Consider the following 20,535-nt stretch of genomic DNA (forward strand, 5'->3'; position numbering starts at 1 on the left):
TTTTGTGTATAAATTCGATTTAAAGGTGAATTTATGAATATTTTTTTCCTTTCGTATGATCTATTATGGGTGGAATGCGGGCAGCTCACACCTCGTCGAAAATCCTACCGATGATAATGTATGTAGACAAGGAAAATAATATAAATAAATATGTAGACTGATAGAAGAAGAAATTGGACCGCATAAAATTGAGATAAATATCAACTAAGGGGGTAAGAACCCTTAAAGAAATACAAGGGTAAACAATATCTATTGTATCTATGGTAACAATCACCCGTTTGTAAGATTTATTATAGTTTATGATAATATTTTCTACATACATAAATAAGATCTGCAAAAGAAGTAAAAGAAATGTGATGATAAATGATAAGATACAATAAGATGCACCATTGTAAAATGATAGCTCCCTATAAGAAATCAACGAATAAAGTTTTATTGTTTAATTGTTTTGTCTATAAACTTATCACGAAACTTTATAGTTGTATTTAAAGTAAGTGAGTTAATCAGTTTAATTATAATTTAGTTAATTGTGTTCTGTTAATTGCAATTAATTAATTGCACGAGACGTTCGTAACAACTAGTACTTTGCAATTATATAAAGTTGCTTTCTAAATTCAAATAACTTATGTAAAAAAATGAATTATACACATAAATATTTTAATAAATTTATTTTTAATATAAAATATTCAAAATTAGAAAGGTAGAGACTTTGATTTTTATGGTGGTGATGCAAATGCAAGTGTAATGTCAGATTAAAGTTAATGCATAGTTACTTAAAACTGTTATTTTATCATATTTATGTACTGTTAGTGTACAGGTACATATTTATGCTTAAATATATCATAAACACATGACAAATATCTAATATTAACTTCTCCCTGTACAATAATATTGTGAGTAGAAACTAATATTTCTAGATCTTTAGATAATATAAATAACAGGTGGACGAGGGGGACAGACACACTTATAATTATTATTATTACATTTTCTGAACGCTAAATTAATAATTTATTAAAATTTATAGTAAAAAAGTGCCATATTTTTCGAGTTATCAACCTATAAAATTACTCAAAGCATCTAAGGAGGCAATAACATTGTATGGTCAGTTGCCTGCTTTATATCAAAGGCCCTTGACCCATAAAATTACAGTTATGCACTCTACATAGATTTATTTTTAAGCATGTATTGTTATATAAGTGATAGATATCTGGTATATCTTGATATATATATATATTTTATAATATAAATAATGCGTGAGACAAGTAGTTATATTTTATAATATAAGTAATGCGTAATACAAATAGATTCTTCTATCATAAGGTCGAAATTGTTTAAATCATTAAATGTAATCAGTAGAAATACTTTATAGATATTATGGATGAGTTCAGGATTATGGGCTAAGCATAGAGCATGTTATCAAGGATGTAATGGCGATTATTTATATTATTTTCCCATTTGTTCTACTGCTTAAAGAGCTGGCAAAAAAAAACGTTTTTTGCTGGATCTTTAAGCAGTAGAATAGAAATGTTTTGCTTTCAAGCCTAAAAAATGGCAAATAAATTAAATATATATATTATCAGATAAAAATCAAGAAAATCTACTTTTTAATTCTGAATTTTTGTCATATAAAGATAATATCTTGACATCCGAAATGAAGAATTATCTAATAAATCGCCGATAGAAATTGCGATAATTTATTAATTCCTAGCTACCTGTTCTAATTATTTAGCCATATCTTTGATAAATTATTATAACATCTAAGAATATATAAAATTAAACAATTAGAGGTTAAATTATACGAATTTTGGAACGTATAAAAGTCATAAAAATGTCTTACTTTATCTAAAATGAGCTCTGATTGGTTAAAATTTTAATTTATAACTTATGAATATTTCATAAGAAAATTGGGAATAAGCCAATAAAGTTATAGTGTTATACTTAAATAAGTTATATGTCCTTGCTTATAACTTTAAAAAAATAAAGGCAATTTATTTTTATATTTATATAACAGATGTACTGTACCATATAAGTCTACATCAGTAAAATNTTAAATAAATAAATCAGTGAGCATAACTATTATAATTATAACAGGAAAATAAATAAATAAATAAAATAATAAAATAAAGTATTATTTTATTATTTACCATAAAAAAAAGGTTGCGTGAATACGAAAATGCTTTTAATTATATCTTCGTAATCTGCTTGTTTTTATGCAGTAATAAACTATAAAATGTAATTATAATGTAATAATTTATATTTATTTGAATTATAATAGGTTTATAATGTATATAAAATGAATAATTTTGATATATTCATAAAATTATATGCATTATTTTCGGTGTGTAAGAGCTTATACGCTACTTTCTTAATTATATTAAGCTGATAAATAACAGAATTTTATGCACGGTAGTATTATAATATACAAATTAACTTCTCTATTTAATTTAAGTCACAATAGTCCATTTATTGGCTTACATTTTCGAATAGAAACACTTAAACTGAAACCGAAAATAACACTTAATCAATATGAGATAAAGCTTTTTACCTGTTTTTTTCCCCTTTATATCAATGACAATGTAAGAATGCGAGATCCTAGTGACGTCATAGGTGTTGCGGTCAACGCCAGAAGACCAACTTAACCTACTTTAAACAAACTAAAAACAACAGAGAGAGAGAGAGAGGCGCTCACTATAATTTCATTGTTACACTTTACTTAATGGATAGCTTGTTCAGTTGATCATTATCTGGACTTGAAAAGGCGTTCACCCCTCTTATACTGTAACTATTCTAAAACATTCGGATAAGTTAATCAAGATGCAGCTTTATGGTAGAGGTGAAGGTTTCATGCTTTATGACTTTTTTTCCTATTGGCAGGTGCTTATTTACTAAGGAAGCTTCAGACTTGATGTAACAGCATCTGTCATTCATTGTCAATGATTTGTAGAAGTTTTAATAATCGAAGTTGAATTTTATGCCGTCTCAATTCGCCGAAATCAAGTTTTAGCGATTACATATCAGATAATTTAGGGTTTATATAAATTATATAGAATACATAACAGATTATTGTGTAAGGTGTACATTTATTCTATTTGATTTTTGATAACGTGTAGTTACCTGAAAACACGATTATATAAGCGTATAAAACTTAAAAACTATACTTTATAAATGTAATTAAGGTTTTGATTTAATGTAAATCAATGCCTTAATGTAAATCAATTGATGACGTTGAACACACCATTCGAAGTATGAAAGGTTGCTCTTAAGAGTTACGATAAAAAGTAAATTTAAATTTGCTTTTTTTTTCTTTTTAAGGAAATATTTTATAATAACTTTATTTATCTCAACAGGTGTGCTTTACACTTTATTTTAAAATTCTAAAATGCAGGATATCCCTTCTACTAGAGCGTATCTTTCGCTGGAGTGTGTTACACATTATCAAGTTTTTGACAGAAGCCATAAATTTATGTTAAATAAAGGCTTCCCGTTTTCAATTTTTTATGCTTAATATTTCGTGGAAAGAATATTAATTTCTACACCAGGCAATTATCGGTTCTAGCTTTTTTTTATTACGGCTTAAAAAAATAATGGATCTAAGCAAAGGCGATAAATTATTACACATCCTTAACTCTTAAGCTTAGTCTTAATATTGTGGTAACATTGTTTTCAATAAATTTTACATATTAGATACATTCAGACAATGGAAATTTTTTGATGTTTTAAAAATCGAACTTGAAGTTAATTATAATTAAATACGCTTTCCTGATGCAAAAAAGTGTATATAAGCTTGGTAATTATGTTTGTTATTAGCAGTTACTAGCTACTAATTTATACGATAAATATCTATGTATATAGTTACGTATATATTTGAATATGTTTGTGTGTCTGTCGTGAGTTTAAATTTCAATTGTTGTTCTGATTTTTTAAATACAGTCGAACCGCCTCTAAACGGCGCCATTTTTTTCAGTAAACGTTAAAAAAAACTGTATATTAAATACGTTTCAAACAACGGCCATTCTTTATGTTAGTCTTCGTAGTTCAGAGGTTTGACTGCTACACATTAAAATGTTTACACGAATAAACTAAAATAATTATCGATATTTTTAGAAATAGTATGAAGCAACTCTACAGTATATTCCACGCAATTAGCATTTTCTTTACAAAATTTATTAGAATTCTAAGAATATAACTAATTACAATGTATAATGTAAGTAAAGCTGGAATCTGCTGGTAGTATTCATAGAATAATTTAAGAATTTATTAGAAGATAAATCAAAAGATTGCAGGTATTTATTCTTTCCTGCCAATGTCGAGCGTAGGCGTGAATTTTCGTCATATTTTTGCTAAGAATTTCCGCCAATAATATCAAAATATAGAAGATAAAAATGACTAAATTCATCTTGCCGTGTTCCTTTTATGATTCTTGATAAGAATTATTTATATTATTTCGATACATCTTCGATCTGTGTAATAATAAAATTGGAATTTATATACTTATTATTATTATTATTATTATTATTTTCATGCATAAATATGACCAATAGAAGAAATGTAAAAATAGTAAATAAATTTTTAATGGTAATAATATTTTTATCTCCTTAATTAACATAATAGTACTAGCCTGGCTACTACCTGTTCCTTTAAAGGGGACTCCCCTTTTCATGGCCAATAAAATTGATTGATTGATTGCAACTTTTTTGCCGTATTATTATTTTACACAGCTTGCATACAGTGCAATTCTTTTTATTAGTTTATATATTTATTAAATTAAAAATTTAATTAAAAATTAAAAAATTGGTCAAGTGTTAATCAAAATAATACGTGATACAAAATAGAATTTAATTTGTATTCAAATGATGAACTTAAATGGTTGTGTATGTTTGTTCTTTATTGTGTGTTGTGTGTGTGTTTTAGGGATTATTTCTAATTAAAATTTATATTACTTTAACGATTATAAAAGAAAATATTGCATTTATTTCGTGTTTAAATGAGGGAGAATTTATATATTTGATTGCCTGTTCATTATAAAATTATCAGGAATTCGTCTTTACGTAAATATGTTTAAAAAATTCTATAAAAAATATTTAATTCGTACTTTGTGTCTCATCACACTGCTTTAGAAGGTATGAAGGTCAAAACCTGTAATTTATACATGTAATAAACAATTAGTGAAGTGACATATGAGAGTTGTAAATCACGGATACGTCGATGTGACGTTTAAGGGCAATACTTTCTTATAGAATAATTATATTTCTTAAATAAAACATAAATTTAAACTCTGACAGATTTACAATAAATAAAATAGACCTATATTTAAATTAAAGTGAATTATATCTATATAATATTATGTTTAATATAATTTAATATAGGGGGTAGAGCCTTGAGTAGGCTGTACCCCAACAGAAAGAAAGAGGGGAGAAGGATCCAGTCGGATATTGAGCAGATATTAATAAAATTATATTTTTATAATTTATATAATAAATGCATATATTCGTTAATTAATTAAATGAAGTGAAGTATATAAATCACAATAAATGAGCAGATAAAATATACTATTAAATACAACTATAGAATAGAATATTAATAAAACAATTTCTATTCTTTAAGAACACGATTGACGAGAATCTATATTTATATTAATTATTTATAAAATTGCATTTTATTATTGTTTACTATTAAGCAATTTTATAAAATGATTATTATATAAATTTAAGAGCATTGACCTTAACGAAAAGAAAAGAAAGAATAAGACTCAATGGATCAACCTTAAAAATAATTAATTTAGTTTAGAAGTTTTAAATAACAATTATAATATTAATTATAATATTTAAATTCGAATAAAAATTTTTAAGAAATTAGCTTTTTAATAGGAGCAATCAGTAATTTGACAAAAGCAAATTTGTACTATACAGAATTTAATTATAAGTTAATTGTAATTAATTTGTGTATAGTTAAAGGAAATACATATATATATATTTTATAGTAAATTCTCAGTATTAAATCGGAAGGTAAGAACCACACACGGTTGAAAAGACATCTACAGACCATCAGACATCCATTAAAATGACATCAATCAGATACTTCCGCCCACAGCCGCTTATCCTCAGGGAAACCTTTGCAGGGACCTAGGTCACGGCTTCTGGGTCGTGACATGTTGTTTCAACATCCATACGTCGGTAGACCCCCCTAACAATAACCCAAATAGTACTTTTGTCCTATCGTTTATCTCGTGAAGTTACTCTGAAGAAAATTCTGATTGAGACACGTTGACATCTCGACAAGAAAATTGCTATTTATAATATTTAATAACCATTAAAATTGCCTTTCCCTTTTTATAGAATTTTTAAATTTTAATATTTTATTATAAAATTAACAAAATTTTATTTGTGATAATAATAACAGATGAGCTTAGAAATGCTCTCAATTACTTTCATCTTAACTGTGTTGCAAATATTTTACACACGAAACTATTGTTTTAGGATTTGTATAAATTAACTGAATATTATTTTTTATTATAGGAAAAAAACACTCTAAAATTTTATGGATCTACTGTTCATCTTATTAATAAACTTATGGAGAAGCAAACCTGTTTTCAACGAGCAGTGGGACATCCGGAATTGAAGGCAAAGACCGCTTTCGTCATCAAAATTCAAACTAATCTTTATATAATTTAATTTATATACACTTTAAAACTAATATACAACATTAATTTAATATCAAACCTTTTAAAATATCGAATAAAATTCATTAATTAGACTCATACAGAGCTACACTAAGTAGATTAATTCTGTTAAATTAAACGTATTTAGTGTTAAAACGAGTTGGTATATGTTAATTATGAATGTTTCAGTGTAAATATGAATATTTACTTAATATTTTAGTGAATTTTGTGAATTATTTTATAAAATTTATAGAAGCAAGAACGGGGATGATAATGTGTGTTCTTTTGTTTGCATTATCGAAGGTCGTGAAGCTAAATCTCACGCACGCATAAACATTAGAAGTACTGTCTTATGCGATTAGAATTGAGAAAAAAACATGGTAACTTAATTAGGAAAAAATTCCTTTTTATACTATCTTAAAGCAAACTTATCTATTCAGACGTATAATTTAAGTAATACGTCCTTACATTGTTAAATAGTATGAAGAATTATAATATTTCATTCCTTAAAACAGAATTTAATTTGTATTCAAATGATGAACTTAAATGGTTGTGTATGTTTGTTCTTTATTGTGGTGTGTTGTGTGTGTGTTTTAGGGATTATTTCTAATTAAAATTTATATTACTTTAACGATTATAAAAGAAAATATTGCATTTATTTCGTGTTTAAATGAGGGAGAATTTATATATTTGATTGCCTGTTCATTATAAAATTATCAGGAATTCGTCTTTACGTAAATATGTTTAAAAAATTCTATAAAAAATATTTAATTCGTACTTTGTGTCTCATCACACTGCTTTAGAAGGTATGAAGGTCAAAACCTGTAATTTATACATGTAATAAACAATTAGTGAAGTGACATATGAGAGTTGTAAATCACGGATACGTCGATGTGACGTTTAAGGGCAATACTTTCTTATAGAATAATTATATTTCTTAAATAAAACATAAATTTAAAAATTAACTTTAATTGTAGTCTAGTTAAGATGAATTATTTTTAAAGCAATTATTTTATACAAATGTTTTATTCTATATTGGTCTAGTAAGACATTACTAGACATTATCAAGGTACCCACTGTCAGGAAAAATTGTTTAGAAATTTGACTAGTTAGTTGTGGAAAATATTAATCAATTAAGAAAAATTATTTAATATATTTATTATTTTTTAACTTTAACTATTGTATTTTTTATACCTTATAAAAGGCAACACTGTGTTGAGTGCATTGAATTTTTAAAACTGATTATTTGGGACAAAAATATTCTTTACAGTATAAGATGCACTTGGCTTATAGGACATATTCTAATTTTCAGATAAATTTTAGGTACAAAAAAGTCCATCTTATAAGATAAAAAAATACAATAGTTTATAGTGTTTGCCTATTCTTTTCATATTAAACTAATTTGCAATGGAATCAATTCATTTAAACTAGGTAGCCCAATGACTCAATTAATGTTACCTCACTTAAAATTTAAAAAATTTTTTAAAAAGCAAGCAAATTTATAAAACAAAAATTAATGAAATTACTAAAAAAATTAAAATAAATTAAAATTTGATTATATTTTGTGTGAAACAACACAAACAATTTCTATAATTATGCGCAAAAGAAAACAGTGTCGCAATTAATTGAAGAAATGTAATTTCTTCAAATAATTGTACAGGTTCAAAAAGTACAGGCAAAATTAAATAAATAAAAATAATAAATAATAATTTAAAATAATTATAAAAATTAAAACTAAAATTAATAAAATAATTAGAACTCTGGTCTTTACACCAAAACTAAAATTAAATTAAATATCAATACTAATTAAAATCAAATCAATTGAAAATTAAAATGTTTTTGAAAACCACTTAAAAGTTATTTTGAAATTTTCAAATTGTAAATCAAATTAATTTTTTATATAAGCCATCTTAAACTAAAGTATAATTCAATTTTCATCTAAAAATGTTATTCCCTCATAATCAGAATCATTTCATTTTTATACAGTTATTAAATGTAAAATTCTTCAAAAAAATTTTAAGGCTGTGACTATGGAGAAGTGACCGTATTTTGTTGTTGATGTTTTATTTCATTTTAATTTTTACAAATGGAAATGTCATGTAAATAACAAAAGATTTCCACCTCTGATTAACAGTATAACCCAGATGCATAAAATGTAATATATAAAAATACAAGTGTAAATCGAAAATTAAAAAAACATAAAAAAAGTATTGATGAGATAACAATAGGACAAGAATATTAAACACTAAGAATTAAAGTATTCATTTACAAACACATTTAAAACAACTAAAATCTTCATGTGGTAAATTTTCAAAATCGATCATATTATGAGAGATGTAATAAAAGTATGATCTTTGAGAAATTCTTAGTCTATAAAAGGGAGTAAACACGCATGATGTATTATGAAAGTTTCATTCAGAAATTCTTAATTGTAGCCAATCCGACTCTACATTTCCATTAAAATATTTATGGAAGTGCAAATGGTCGAAGTATTTGATGCAATCTTTAAATATCAGAAGACCCAGTCTGGATCTGGCAATTTTTGGATGATAAGTACAGGGAAGATTGCAGAGTAAATTTAACATTAAATATTGTCAAGTTCTTTCATGATTTTATTTAAAAGAGAGCAGACAGCCATGGCCCGAATGTCAAGTTTCATCTATTTAATCAATTTTTGTTTCACATTTAATGGTATAAACAAATAAAAATTAATTTTCTTTAAAAATTTTATGTTGAATAGCTGAACAGTCAAATAAAATAATTTCACAGATTACAGGTAAGAAGCCTTGAGAAGATTAAATAAACTTTGATCACTTTATGTAATTTTTAATTATTTGAATTAAAAAAAATTTATTTTTAACAATTTATAAAATGTTAATGTATTAAAAATTTTTCATTACCTTTGAAGTGGGAGCATATTTTTCAACCCATGATTTAATTTCATTCTTTACAAATGTTNTTTAAAATATAATTAGATTTTTATTAATATTGTCTCATTTTTATAATTATATAAATTAATAGAAATAATATTATTTACAAGAAGATGTATAAAATAATTGTCAAGTCCATTATTTTTTTTAAAAATATACTAATTCTATTGAATTATGTAACGTTAATTATGTACGAAGTATTAAATTACGAAACGTCGCTTGTAGCATTGCTCAACATAGACAAGGAGAATTCTTCTTGACTAAATTATACGAAATGAAGTATGTAGAAAAAGGTTTAAAGGCAATTAAATTTAATGTTTAATAGTTAAATTCATTAAAATATAAATGAGAATTAAGAAACTTGAAGTTAAAACTAAAATTATGTTTCTTAATTCTCATTTATTTTGAATCCATTTAAATGTTAAACATTAAATTTAATTGTGTTTAAAGCCTTTGAAGTATTTCTTTAATTTAGAAATAAAACTGACAGCTTTAAAACACAATTAAAATTAACGTTTAATAGTTAAATAAATTCAAGATAAATGAGAATTAAGTAACTTAATTTTATTTCTAAGTTAAAGAAATAGACCAGCAGCTATTTTTTGAGGTAAACCTTAATATTAAAATAGCCTTATTTTAGATGAAATGATGTAAGACAATGTACTTTTGAAATATTAGATTTTATGACTCAAATGGCAAAGATTCGATTCATTGATTATTTTGTAGGAAATAACTGTAAAAAAAGAAAAAAATATATATCTAAAAATACATAAAAGTTTAGGAGGACGGAGAGGATACCCCCTTTTGTGGTTCAGTTCATTGAGCAGATAAACACTACGAATAAGGCCAAGTTTGTGAGGCACCGTTATTAATCTATATTAAATATACTGTAACGATGGAACGTAAAAATTACCATTGTTTATTTTTATCGTTTGTATCAGCTTTATTCATTGTACATTATTGAATAAAAGGGCAGTGACTAAGACACGTGTTGGTAGAATCTAGTTTTGTCTTTAGACTTATCACGAAATGTCACTTGATTAATCCATTTTATGGGTTAATTATATAGGATAAGTTAATAAATCTAATATTATTTTAAATGGCTTCGTTTGCACGCGATGTTAATTGTAATTAAACGTAATTAACTTATTAAAAAACGTTACTTTGCTTGGTTATACTTAATTTAAACTGGTTAAAGAAATAAAAACAATTAATTTAAAAATGGTTTTCTTTCTTCTGGGGTGGTATATATAATTGAGTCTTACGTATGCTTTTAATTGTGAATTTTAAACGAGTATTACGAATTATATATATACTAATACAGCTTTTATAAACATGTAAGCTGCATAAAGTGTATATAGCATATATTTTATGTAGCTTATATATATAAGCTACATAAGTATTTAACATTGTTTTTAAAATGATAATATACATTGCCAATACATCAACTTTCGAAGCGAATAATTAATTCTATATATGTATATAGACCCTTTACGTATTAGTTTGTGTGTGTATGCGTATTGGTTGTGTGTGTGTGTGTGTGTTGTTGTCTATGGGTGTGCACGTGTGCGTGTGTAGAGACCAGGACTAACAATAGATTTCTATGCAGATAAATCAACAATATGGGATGTAAACTAAAATAACACAAGTTTAAATTTATTACAGGCTAAAAACGAGTTATTACATTAAATTACTTTTATATTTTGTAATAATTTAAAACAAATAAAGTTATTCAAATGCAGTCATATTTGTCGTCTGCTTTCTTTTTTCTCAATAAAATTGTAAAATAGTTAACTGGCTTCTTCTAGTGAAGAGTATGGATTATGTGGCCTTTCTGGCACACAGTTGTGAGGTTTCTATGTTCTTTTGAGCCTTCTTATAGCCGAATATGATTACGCTCGGGAAATATCTGAGAAAAGTCGGTTACGCCTACTACTCGTGATTTTGATGGGTTTGAGGTTGACAATAACACTTTATGAATCCTGACAAATATTTCTCACGTTGGAAACACTCAAGCAAAAATGAAAATGAAGCACATAAACACAAATTCCAATGACTGGATAGAAAGGAACAAACAATTCTTAACGACTAGAAAAACGAGCGACGACCGACTAAAATGTGCTGTTCTTCGTCTTATTCAAAGATGCAAATTTACAGAAATAATTCAAACCGAGAGAAAGATGTTTAAATGCGTCACTATCAGTGATGAGAAAGCGTAAGTTGATAATCCGAATCAGAAAGTTGATATATATCAACTTTTCATGAGATCATCATCAGGTTGTTTTCCTTTATTTTGTTCGATTCTCACAATTACAGTAAAAGACACAAATTCCTAATATTAAGAATAACTTTTAAAATAGAAATCGTGACAACCCACGCAATATTGGTACGAAAATGGTGTTTCATCGTCATATGATATTCCAGTCATTAGACCAGCATTTAAGAGAAAGGGAATGAACATAAGCATTCTAATCGAATTTCTATCTACAGTAAAACCTCGATTATCCGGACCTCTATTATTTGGATTTTCGATTATCCGGATTGTTCAAAATAAACAAAAATTTTACGAATTTGCTGATTTGCACTTGGCGAATTACGATACTGTTTATGTACGTGATGGAATGCATAACTTTTTTTTTTCAACAACGTCTCACCTGGCACATCTTAAGTGGCCGTAAACTCTCAAATATATTTTGCGTCTTAATAAAAATATAACTTGACATACGTATTTATAAATAATTTATTTTCAAATTACATCATTTCTATGACCAAGAGCGACGTAAAGCATGGACGACGTGGGCCACCGCCTATGCTTCGCGGTCCGAAGGGCCTCGCGCCTCAAAGGTTTAAGCATTACTTAAAAGCCGCGAACGCGACGAAAAAATTTTACTCGTCATAAAACGATAAATAGTTTGTCAAATTTTTATTCATAAANTTCTTGTATGAAACAAGAAGAGCTGTCACCTATAGCAATGAGGAAAAAAAGTGATGAATCCAGTTTTGGTTAGTATAATGATTAACAGCATATAGTCATCTGTCGAGAGAAAGATACATATTATCACCCGTGTACAGGAATGATAATATGTTCCTTGTTCTACTACTTATGATGCTCGGATTTCCTTAACCTTCTCTAGATTATCATCAAGAGTGAAGATTCCCATGGTTTCTCCTGTTAAAACTTTGATACATAAGAGAGTTTACTTACCAGGAAACTAAAATTTGAGTCTCTCAATACTAAAATTTTAAGTATATAAAGATATTATATCACAATTATACCCAATAAAAGTTATAAGAACCTTCGAGTGTGAATTATCTTCAAGGATTCAGGATTAAAAATATAAATTAAAAGATTATAATGTTAAATAATGAAAGAAGAATTCTCTTCAAAGATGAAGCTTGAACATAATTAAATTTTCTGTATTCTATTACACATATTTTATTTATCTTAAAGGCTTGTTTGCTATATAAATTAAAATTCTATGTTCAAAATTTAAAATTATATAATATATCTTATGAATTATTAAAGAGGAAATACTAGAAAAAAATATGTATAAATAAAAAATATTTAAAGTATACATGTAAAAATCTTGTAATAATTATAAGATAAAAATCTATTTTTTTTATTACTTATAATAATATGTATATTTGTGTGCACCAGAAAAAATAAGTGTTATTTTTATTATTTTTTTTATCACACTCCAAATAACAATTTATCTCATAAATAAATTATTGGCACATTTACTGTTATGATAATTTTTATTTTTTATTTTTTGCAAGACAATAATCATCGTAAAATGTCAATCGATGATTGTGAAACGATTGTGACGTAAAGAGCGACATTGAAAACTGGATTGGTCAGGGTAAGGGGGCTGAACTAAAATCACGTATATTATTCTTCAATGGTGTTATTATGAGGCGTTAAAATACAAGACATTTGATTGGTCGTATCTTTCAATATTTTGCAATACCTTGGATTTTATTGAACAACCGTTTTCTCTCATTTATCTCATAAAAAGTTTTAAAGTAGAAAATATTTTTGACTTAATTATAATTTATTTTTTAATTCAGTTAATTTGATTTAGTTTAATTAAGCTTAATTTAATAGTTAAAATTTTACTTATTTATTAATTAAACACGTAAAATCTTAGCAAAATGGCAATTAAATTTGAAATTAATCGACTTCAACAATGTAAAAAATGTGCAATTTATTAATTTTATGATATTTTATTTAATAATATTCAATTTATTCTTTTAAATACGTTTATATTGTATAATTTAAGTATAATTTAATGTAACATTTAAAAAACCTTTAAAACAAATTAAACTTAAAATTCTCTCATGTAATTAGCTCAAAGGCATTTTTTTAACGTGATAAAAAATCATGTAAATTAAATTTATTATGTATAATAATGTATAAAAGTTAATAACTTACATACTAAATATGCAAATTAGCATAATTTTTAGACACCACCAACAACAACCCTCCCAAAAAATGAATATTCTGTCTACACCAAAATATATATTGAGTGTGGAAAATAAATTTCACTCAACTAATAAATCAGATAAAGATCTTTAGCAGGAAGAAAATTGGCCCACCTAGGCGTTAATTGACAGTGTAAGCTCTAATATATAATAATGTCCCCCACTCGTTATAGTGTTTAAAAACTAAATAACACGAAAGCAAAATGATAATTTCTAGTCTCTAAACTAATTGCCTAACAAACTACTGAAGCAAAGCTAAGCTCATGTGTCGAGAACTTCGACACTACTCCTGTGTGAATGACCGAAAAACTAGTGTTTAAAGTAAGACGTGACTTTTAAGTGTTACTCGAAGTTATACCGTTAAACGTAATAAGTTGAGACACTTAAACAGTTGTCTTTCTCATCGTCTGTACCCCTTAACTAGTTAATAGAATCATTAACAAACATAAGTATATTTGGAAATAATGCCAAACCCACGCATTATAACATACACACAGGATCTATAACAATTAAAGGGTTGCTTCCTTAGACACGATAATAAGATAGTTTGATCTGACTAGTATAATATATCATATTTAAACAGGTTAAACATATTTAATTCAAATGTTTTCTAAATTAATTGGACAAGCTTTGTAAAACCAGTCTAAGTACTAAGTGGAGATCGATATGAGATAATTTAGTCATTAATTCAACATGATCCTACTTTTGTTTTGGATTAATGGAATTTGATAAACAAGATACGGGAAAGAATATAAAAATAAAACTGTCTGAAGTAAGTAAAATTAAATTAATGCAGTTTAAGTTAAGGATTAAACCCTAGCATATCAAATTATATATTTTCAAAGAAAATTTTAATTGTATTTAAGTCATATTTAAATACAATTATGCGGTGTCAAAATACTCAATTAATGCATAAAATAACACAAATTTTAAGGCTACAAAAATATTAAATAAATATATATATTATAACAGGAAAACAGACAATTTAATGATATAATTCAAACACAGAGATTCTTGTATGAACGTAAAAACATATTAATTTATTTTACGTTGAGCACTTAACCTAGAAGCACCCACTGATTAATGAATCAAGAAAAGAAGTAAGTTAAAAACTTTTTTCTTGATTCATTAATAGTAATAGTTCAAGTAAGTAAGTTAAAAACTTACTTGTATACTTCTGTTTAAAGATATAATAGCTGAGTATATATATATATATTATATATGTAAACTAAACAAAATAGACTATTATATTCTAGGTTATTACCAGAGATAATTAAGTTTAGTCTGTCATGAAAAACATCATTCTATATAGGCCAAGCTCAACAATAAGAAACACTAAGAATGCGATAAAAGAAATATCTTAAGTAGGTACATAAGTTATCCAAATGTTCTTTCTTGAAAGATTTACCACTAACATCAAAGCTACCAGGCTTTTTTTTTTTTTGGTATATTGTTGTTGTTGTGTTGTTGTTGTTGAATGGTCACCCATGCACAGGAATGCCTTTATTGAGGAACCAGAATATCTGGCCTCAAAACCTTGACTACGCATCTCTTTTTAGTCGTTCAACTTAACTGACCTATCTGGATGACTAGAGGATTTGATTGTCGTCGATGTAATTTGGGTTTGTCTAGGACAAAAATGCGTTTTTTGCGTGTAAGATTTATGAGGTTTCCAATTGCCCCTTTAAATTGAAGGAAAGATTAACGTTTCATTTATATTTATATACATTTTTTAAAAAAAATTTAAATAAAGGTAAACGTATTTACAGCTTTATAAAGAAGCCACTATTGTATTTTTCTAAAGATTAACACTAAGTAAACCTAAAAAAGTCTTTATTACTTAGTGTTTTTGTATGAGAATTTCTTTATTGTATGTATTTAAAAACGCTTCAAATAAACAAATTTTTAAAATAAAATACACTAAATTATTACAATATTTGAATATAGATTTTAAAATCGATACATAAATGACGTTTAAGAGTATAAAACTGCAAACTTTTGACGTCACAGATGTGATACAAGAATAAAATCTGAAATGTTTTAAGTTTAAAAACAATTAAAGAATTTAATTAAGAAACAAGATTTTGATTATTTTGAATCTGAATTTAATTTTTTTACATTTAAAATTTAGAAACGAATCGGTTCTAAACCCACCTTCTTTTAGTGTGTTGCTTAATACAAGAGCACAATGAGGATCAGTTAAATAGTGTAAACAAGTAAGAGTTATTTTATTATGTTGTTATATTTTGAAGCAAAAATATATAGAAAATGGACAATATAAATCAGAATTTTCTTTTCTAACATCCATAAATCTGGCTTAATACCAAAAATTATATAAATTATAAGATTAGAAACACTAGACTAAATATAAGACCTTTATTGCTATGCTAGCGACCTCTGTGGTTAAAGATATAAACTATCATCACCTGTATAGGGAAGCCTTATCATCATATGAAAATGAATAATGAATATTTATATATAAATAAAGACTAACGTGTATGGAGAAACTGCATTTTGCTTATTAATATGTTAAAAAGTAACAAAGGTTAACAATGCTTTGTCTGTGATTAGAGGGGAGGTGTAAAAGTCTACTTGAATTTTTAATAGTTTTTTCATTAAATTTATATTTAAAATATATGAATAACACAGGGATATACATTAAAACTGTTCTATAGCTTTTTAATTAATTATAGAAGTACTGTACTATACATAAACGCCTTAAATTCTTAATTTTTGTATTATTCGCTGTTACAGTCTTTCATAATTTATATAAGATAAATTAATTATAATTAAAGCAAAATAATTATAGTTTTATATAGATAATAAACTATATTTAAATGATAATCCCAATTTAAAAATGTACGTTTTAAACAGAATTTAAAATGAACTTAATTATTCAACAAACACGTTTCCAGTTTAAAAAATTAAGTTTGTAGGAATTTTAGTTTAAACAACTTCATAAAATTACTTAAAATAAAAGTAATAAATAATAGTTTTAAGTAAATGATATAAGCGAATAATATAAATTTTTAAAGTAAATTTTACAGTTTTAAAGTTAATATTTTTTAAGGGTAACGTGTAGGCCTATATTACTTATAAATCCGGGAAGAATTCTTCCGTTTAATTACACTTAAATAATTTATTTAAAAAATCACTATTTAAGTATATAACGAAAAAATATATATTTAATTGGACCAAAATGATAGCAGAACAAATTGGAAGAAGGTATTTTTATTATTATTTTACTTATTTTTACAAGGGATTAATAGTTATACCTTTAAACGTTAACTATTGTATTGTTATATAGAATACACTATAACGGGAGGATGTACATTAACAGTTATGATAATTTATAAATTTACGTGTTAAAAGGGAAGAGGTGCCTCACCTGTAAAGTCCAGTGGGGTGATATCCACCTGTCTGCATCGGAATGCCTCCGTGGGTCACTGCAGATACAGTTGCTGGACTATCCTGCCGTTGATAATATTCCTGACCGCTTGCCGTACAATACATTGTTATAATACGGCTGTTTGCCGGTGTTCCCGCGATGTTACGGGTGTTTCGGTCCAATGTAGAAGCACTGATTGCGTCTCCGGAGCACGCTGTCCAATCGCAGTCACTACTGATGGAGTGTAGTTTCAGTGGCTGTAAACTAAACAAAATAGACTATTATATTCTAGGTTATTACCAGAGATAATTAAGTTTAGTCTGTCATGAAAAACATCATTCTATATAGGCCAAGCTCAACAATAAGAAACACTAAGAATGCGATAAAAGAAATATCTTAAGTAGGTACATAAGTTATCCAAATGTTCTTTCTTGAAAGATTTACCACTAACATCAAAGCTACCAGGCTTTTTTTTTTTTTGGTATATTGTTGTTGTTGTGTTGTTGTTGTTGAATGGTCACCCATGCACAGGAATGCCTTTATTGAGGAACCAGAATATCTGGCCTCAAAACCTTGACTACGCATCTCTTTTTAGTCGTTCAACTTAACTGACCTATCTGGATGACTAGAGGATTTGATTGTCGTCGATGTAATTTGGGTTTGTCTAGGACAAAAATGCGTTTTTTGCGTGTAAGATTTATGAGGTTTCCAATTGCCCCTTTAAATTGAAGGAAAGATTAACGTTTCATTTATATTTATATACATTTTTTAAAAAAAATTTAAATAAAGGTAAACGTATTTACAGCTTTATAAAGAAGCCACTATTGTATTTTTCTAAAGATTAACACTAAGTAAACCTAAAAAAGTCTTTATTACTTAGTGTTTTTGTATGAGAATTTCTTTATTGTATGTATTTAAAAACGCTTCAAATAAACAAATTTTTAAAATAAAATACACTAAATTATTACAATATTTGAATATAGATTTTAAAATCGATACATAAATGACGTTTAAGAGTATAAAACTGCAAACTTTTGACGTCACAGATGTGATACAAGAATAAAATCTGAAATGTTTTAAGTTTAAAAACAATTAAAGAATTTAATTAAGAAACAAGATTTTGATTATTTTGAATCTGAATTTAATTTTTTTACATTTAAAATTTAGAAACGAATCGGTTCTAAACCCACCTTCTTTTAGTGTGTTGCTTAATACAAGAGCACAATGAGGATCAGTTAAATAGTGTAAACAAGTAAGAGTTATTTTATTATGTTGTTATATTTTGAAGCAAAAATATATAGAAAATGGACAATATAAATCAGAATTTTCTTTTCTAACATCCATAAATCTGGCTTAATACCAAAAATTATATAAATTATAAGATTAGAAACACTAGACTAAATATAAGACCTTTATTGCTATGCTAGCGACCTCTGTGGTTAAAGATATAAACTATCATCACCTGTATAGGGAAGCCTTATCATCATATGAATATGAATAATGAATATTTATATATAAATAAAGACTAACGTGTATGGAGAAACTGCATTTTGCTTATTAATATGTTAAAAAGTAACAAAGGTTAACAATGCTTTGTCTGTGATTAGAGGGGAGGTGTAAAAGTCTACTTGAATTTTTAATAGTTTTTTCATTAAATTTATATTTAAAATATATGAATAACACAGAGATATACATGAAAACTGTTCTATAGCTTTTTAATTAATTATAAATTACTGTACTATACATAAACGCCTTAAATTCTTAATTTTTGTATTATTCGCTGTTACAGTCTTTCATAATTTATATAAGATAAATTAATTATAATTAAGGCAAAATAATTATAGTTTTATATAGATAATAAACTATATTTAAATGATAATCCCAATTTAAAAATGTACGTTTTAAACAGAATTTAAAATGAACTTAATTATTCAACAAACACGTTTCCAGTTTAAAAAATTAAGTTTGTAGGAATTTTAGTTTAAACAACTTCATAAAATTACTTAAAATAAAAGTAATAAATAATAGTTTTAAGTAAATGATATAAGCGAATAATATAAATTTTTAAAGTAAATTTTACAGTTTTAAAGTTAATATTTTTTAAGGGTAACGTGTAGGCCTATATTACTTATAAATCCGGGAAGAATTCTTCCGTTTAATTACACTTAAATAATTTATTTAAAAAATCACTATTTAAGTATATAACGAAAAAATATATATTTAATTGGACCAAAATGATAGCAGAACAAATTGGAAGAAGGTATTTTTATTATTATTTTACTTATTTTTACAAGGGATTAATAGTTATACCTTTAAACGTTAACTATTGTATTGTTATATAGAATACACTATAACGGGAGGATGTACATTAACAGTTATGATAATTTATAAATTTACGTGTTAAAAGGGAAGAGGTGCCTCACCTGTAAAGTCCAGTGGGGTGATATCCACCTGTCTGCATCGGAATGCCTCCGTGGGTCACTGCAGATACAGTTGCTGGACTATCCTGCCGTTGATAATATTCCTGACCGCTTGCCGTACAATACATTGTTATAATACGGCTGTTTGCCGGTGTTCCCGCGATGTTACGGGTGTTTCGGTCCAATGTAGAAGCACTGATTGCGTCTCCGGAGCACGCTGTCCAATCGCAGTCACTACTGATGGAGTGTAGTTTCAGTGGCGCTGCCGTCTTCTCTCTCTCTCTCTCTCTCCCTCCTCCTGTTGAACACGTGGTCTTGTTTTCTGTTAAGTTTTCCTCCCCCTTACACCTGCTGATTCTTTTTAAAAGTTCCTTTTTCTGTTGTATGCTTCGATTAACTTTTACCCACATCCCTACTTTTAATACCCTTATATTACACCTCATCCCTACTTTTAATACCCTTATACCATACCGCATCCCTTTATTATAGTATTATAGTTCTGTTTACTTCTGTACTGTATAATTTATAATATAAATAATATATAAATATAGATTTTTAAATAACAAATTTGCAACTAAATTCTAATTAATTTTATTTTTACTTGGGAAAATTTAACGGAAGGAAACAGAAAAAACTAAACAAAATAGACTATTATAT

General features: G+C 26.4%; 1 protein-coding gene across 3 annotated transcripts in view; it reads right to left on the minus strand.

Annotated features, from left to right (window-relative positions):
• Positions 1-17,690, minus strand: part of LOC111619161 (ETS homologous factor-like) — an 85,391-nt gene extending 67,701 nt beyond the window's left edge. For 2 of the 3 annotated variants that reach the window (XM_023360840.1, XM_023360839.1), the window contains exon 1: positions 17,459-17,688. In XM_023360840.1, the coding sequence (XP_023216608.1) occupies positions 17,459-17,583 (125 nt within the window). In that variant the 5' untranslated portion in view covers positions 17,584-17,688. Of the gene's footprint in view, positions 1-17,458 lie in introns of all 3 variants that reach the window. The other variant, XM_023360842.1, reaches the window with a different exon arrangement.
• Between the last annotated feature and the right edge of the window lie 2,845 nt (positions 17,691-20,535).

This window comes from Centruroides sculpturatus, unplaced genomic scaffold (genome assembly GCF_000671375.1).
Source record: "Centruroides sculpturatus isolate CEXI.00-Female unplaced genomic scaffold, Cexi_2.0 scaffold79, whole genome shotgun sequence".
NCBI lineage: Eukaryota > Metazoa > Arthropoda > Arachnida > Scorpiones > Buthidae > Centruroides > Centruroides sculpturatus.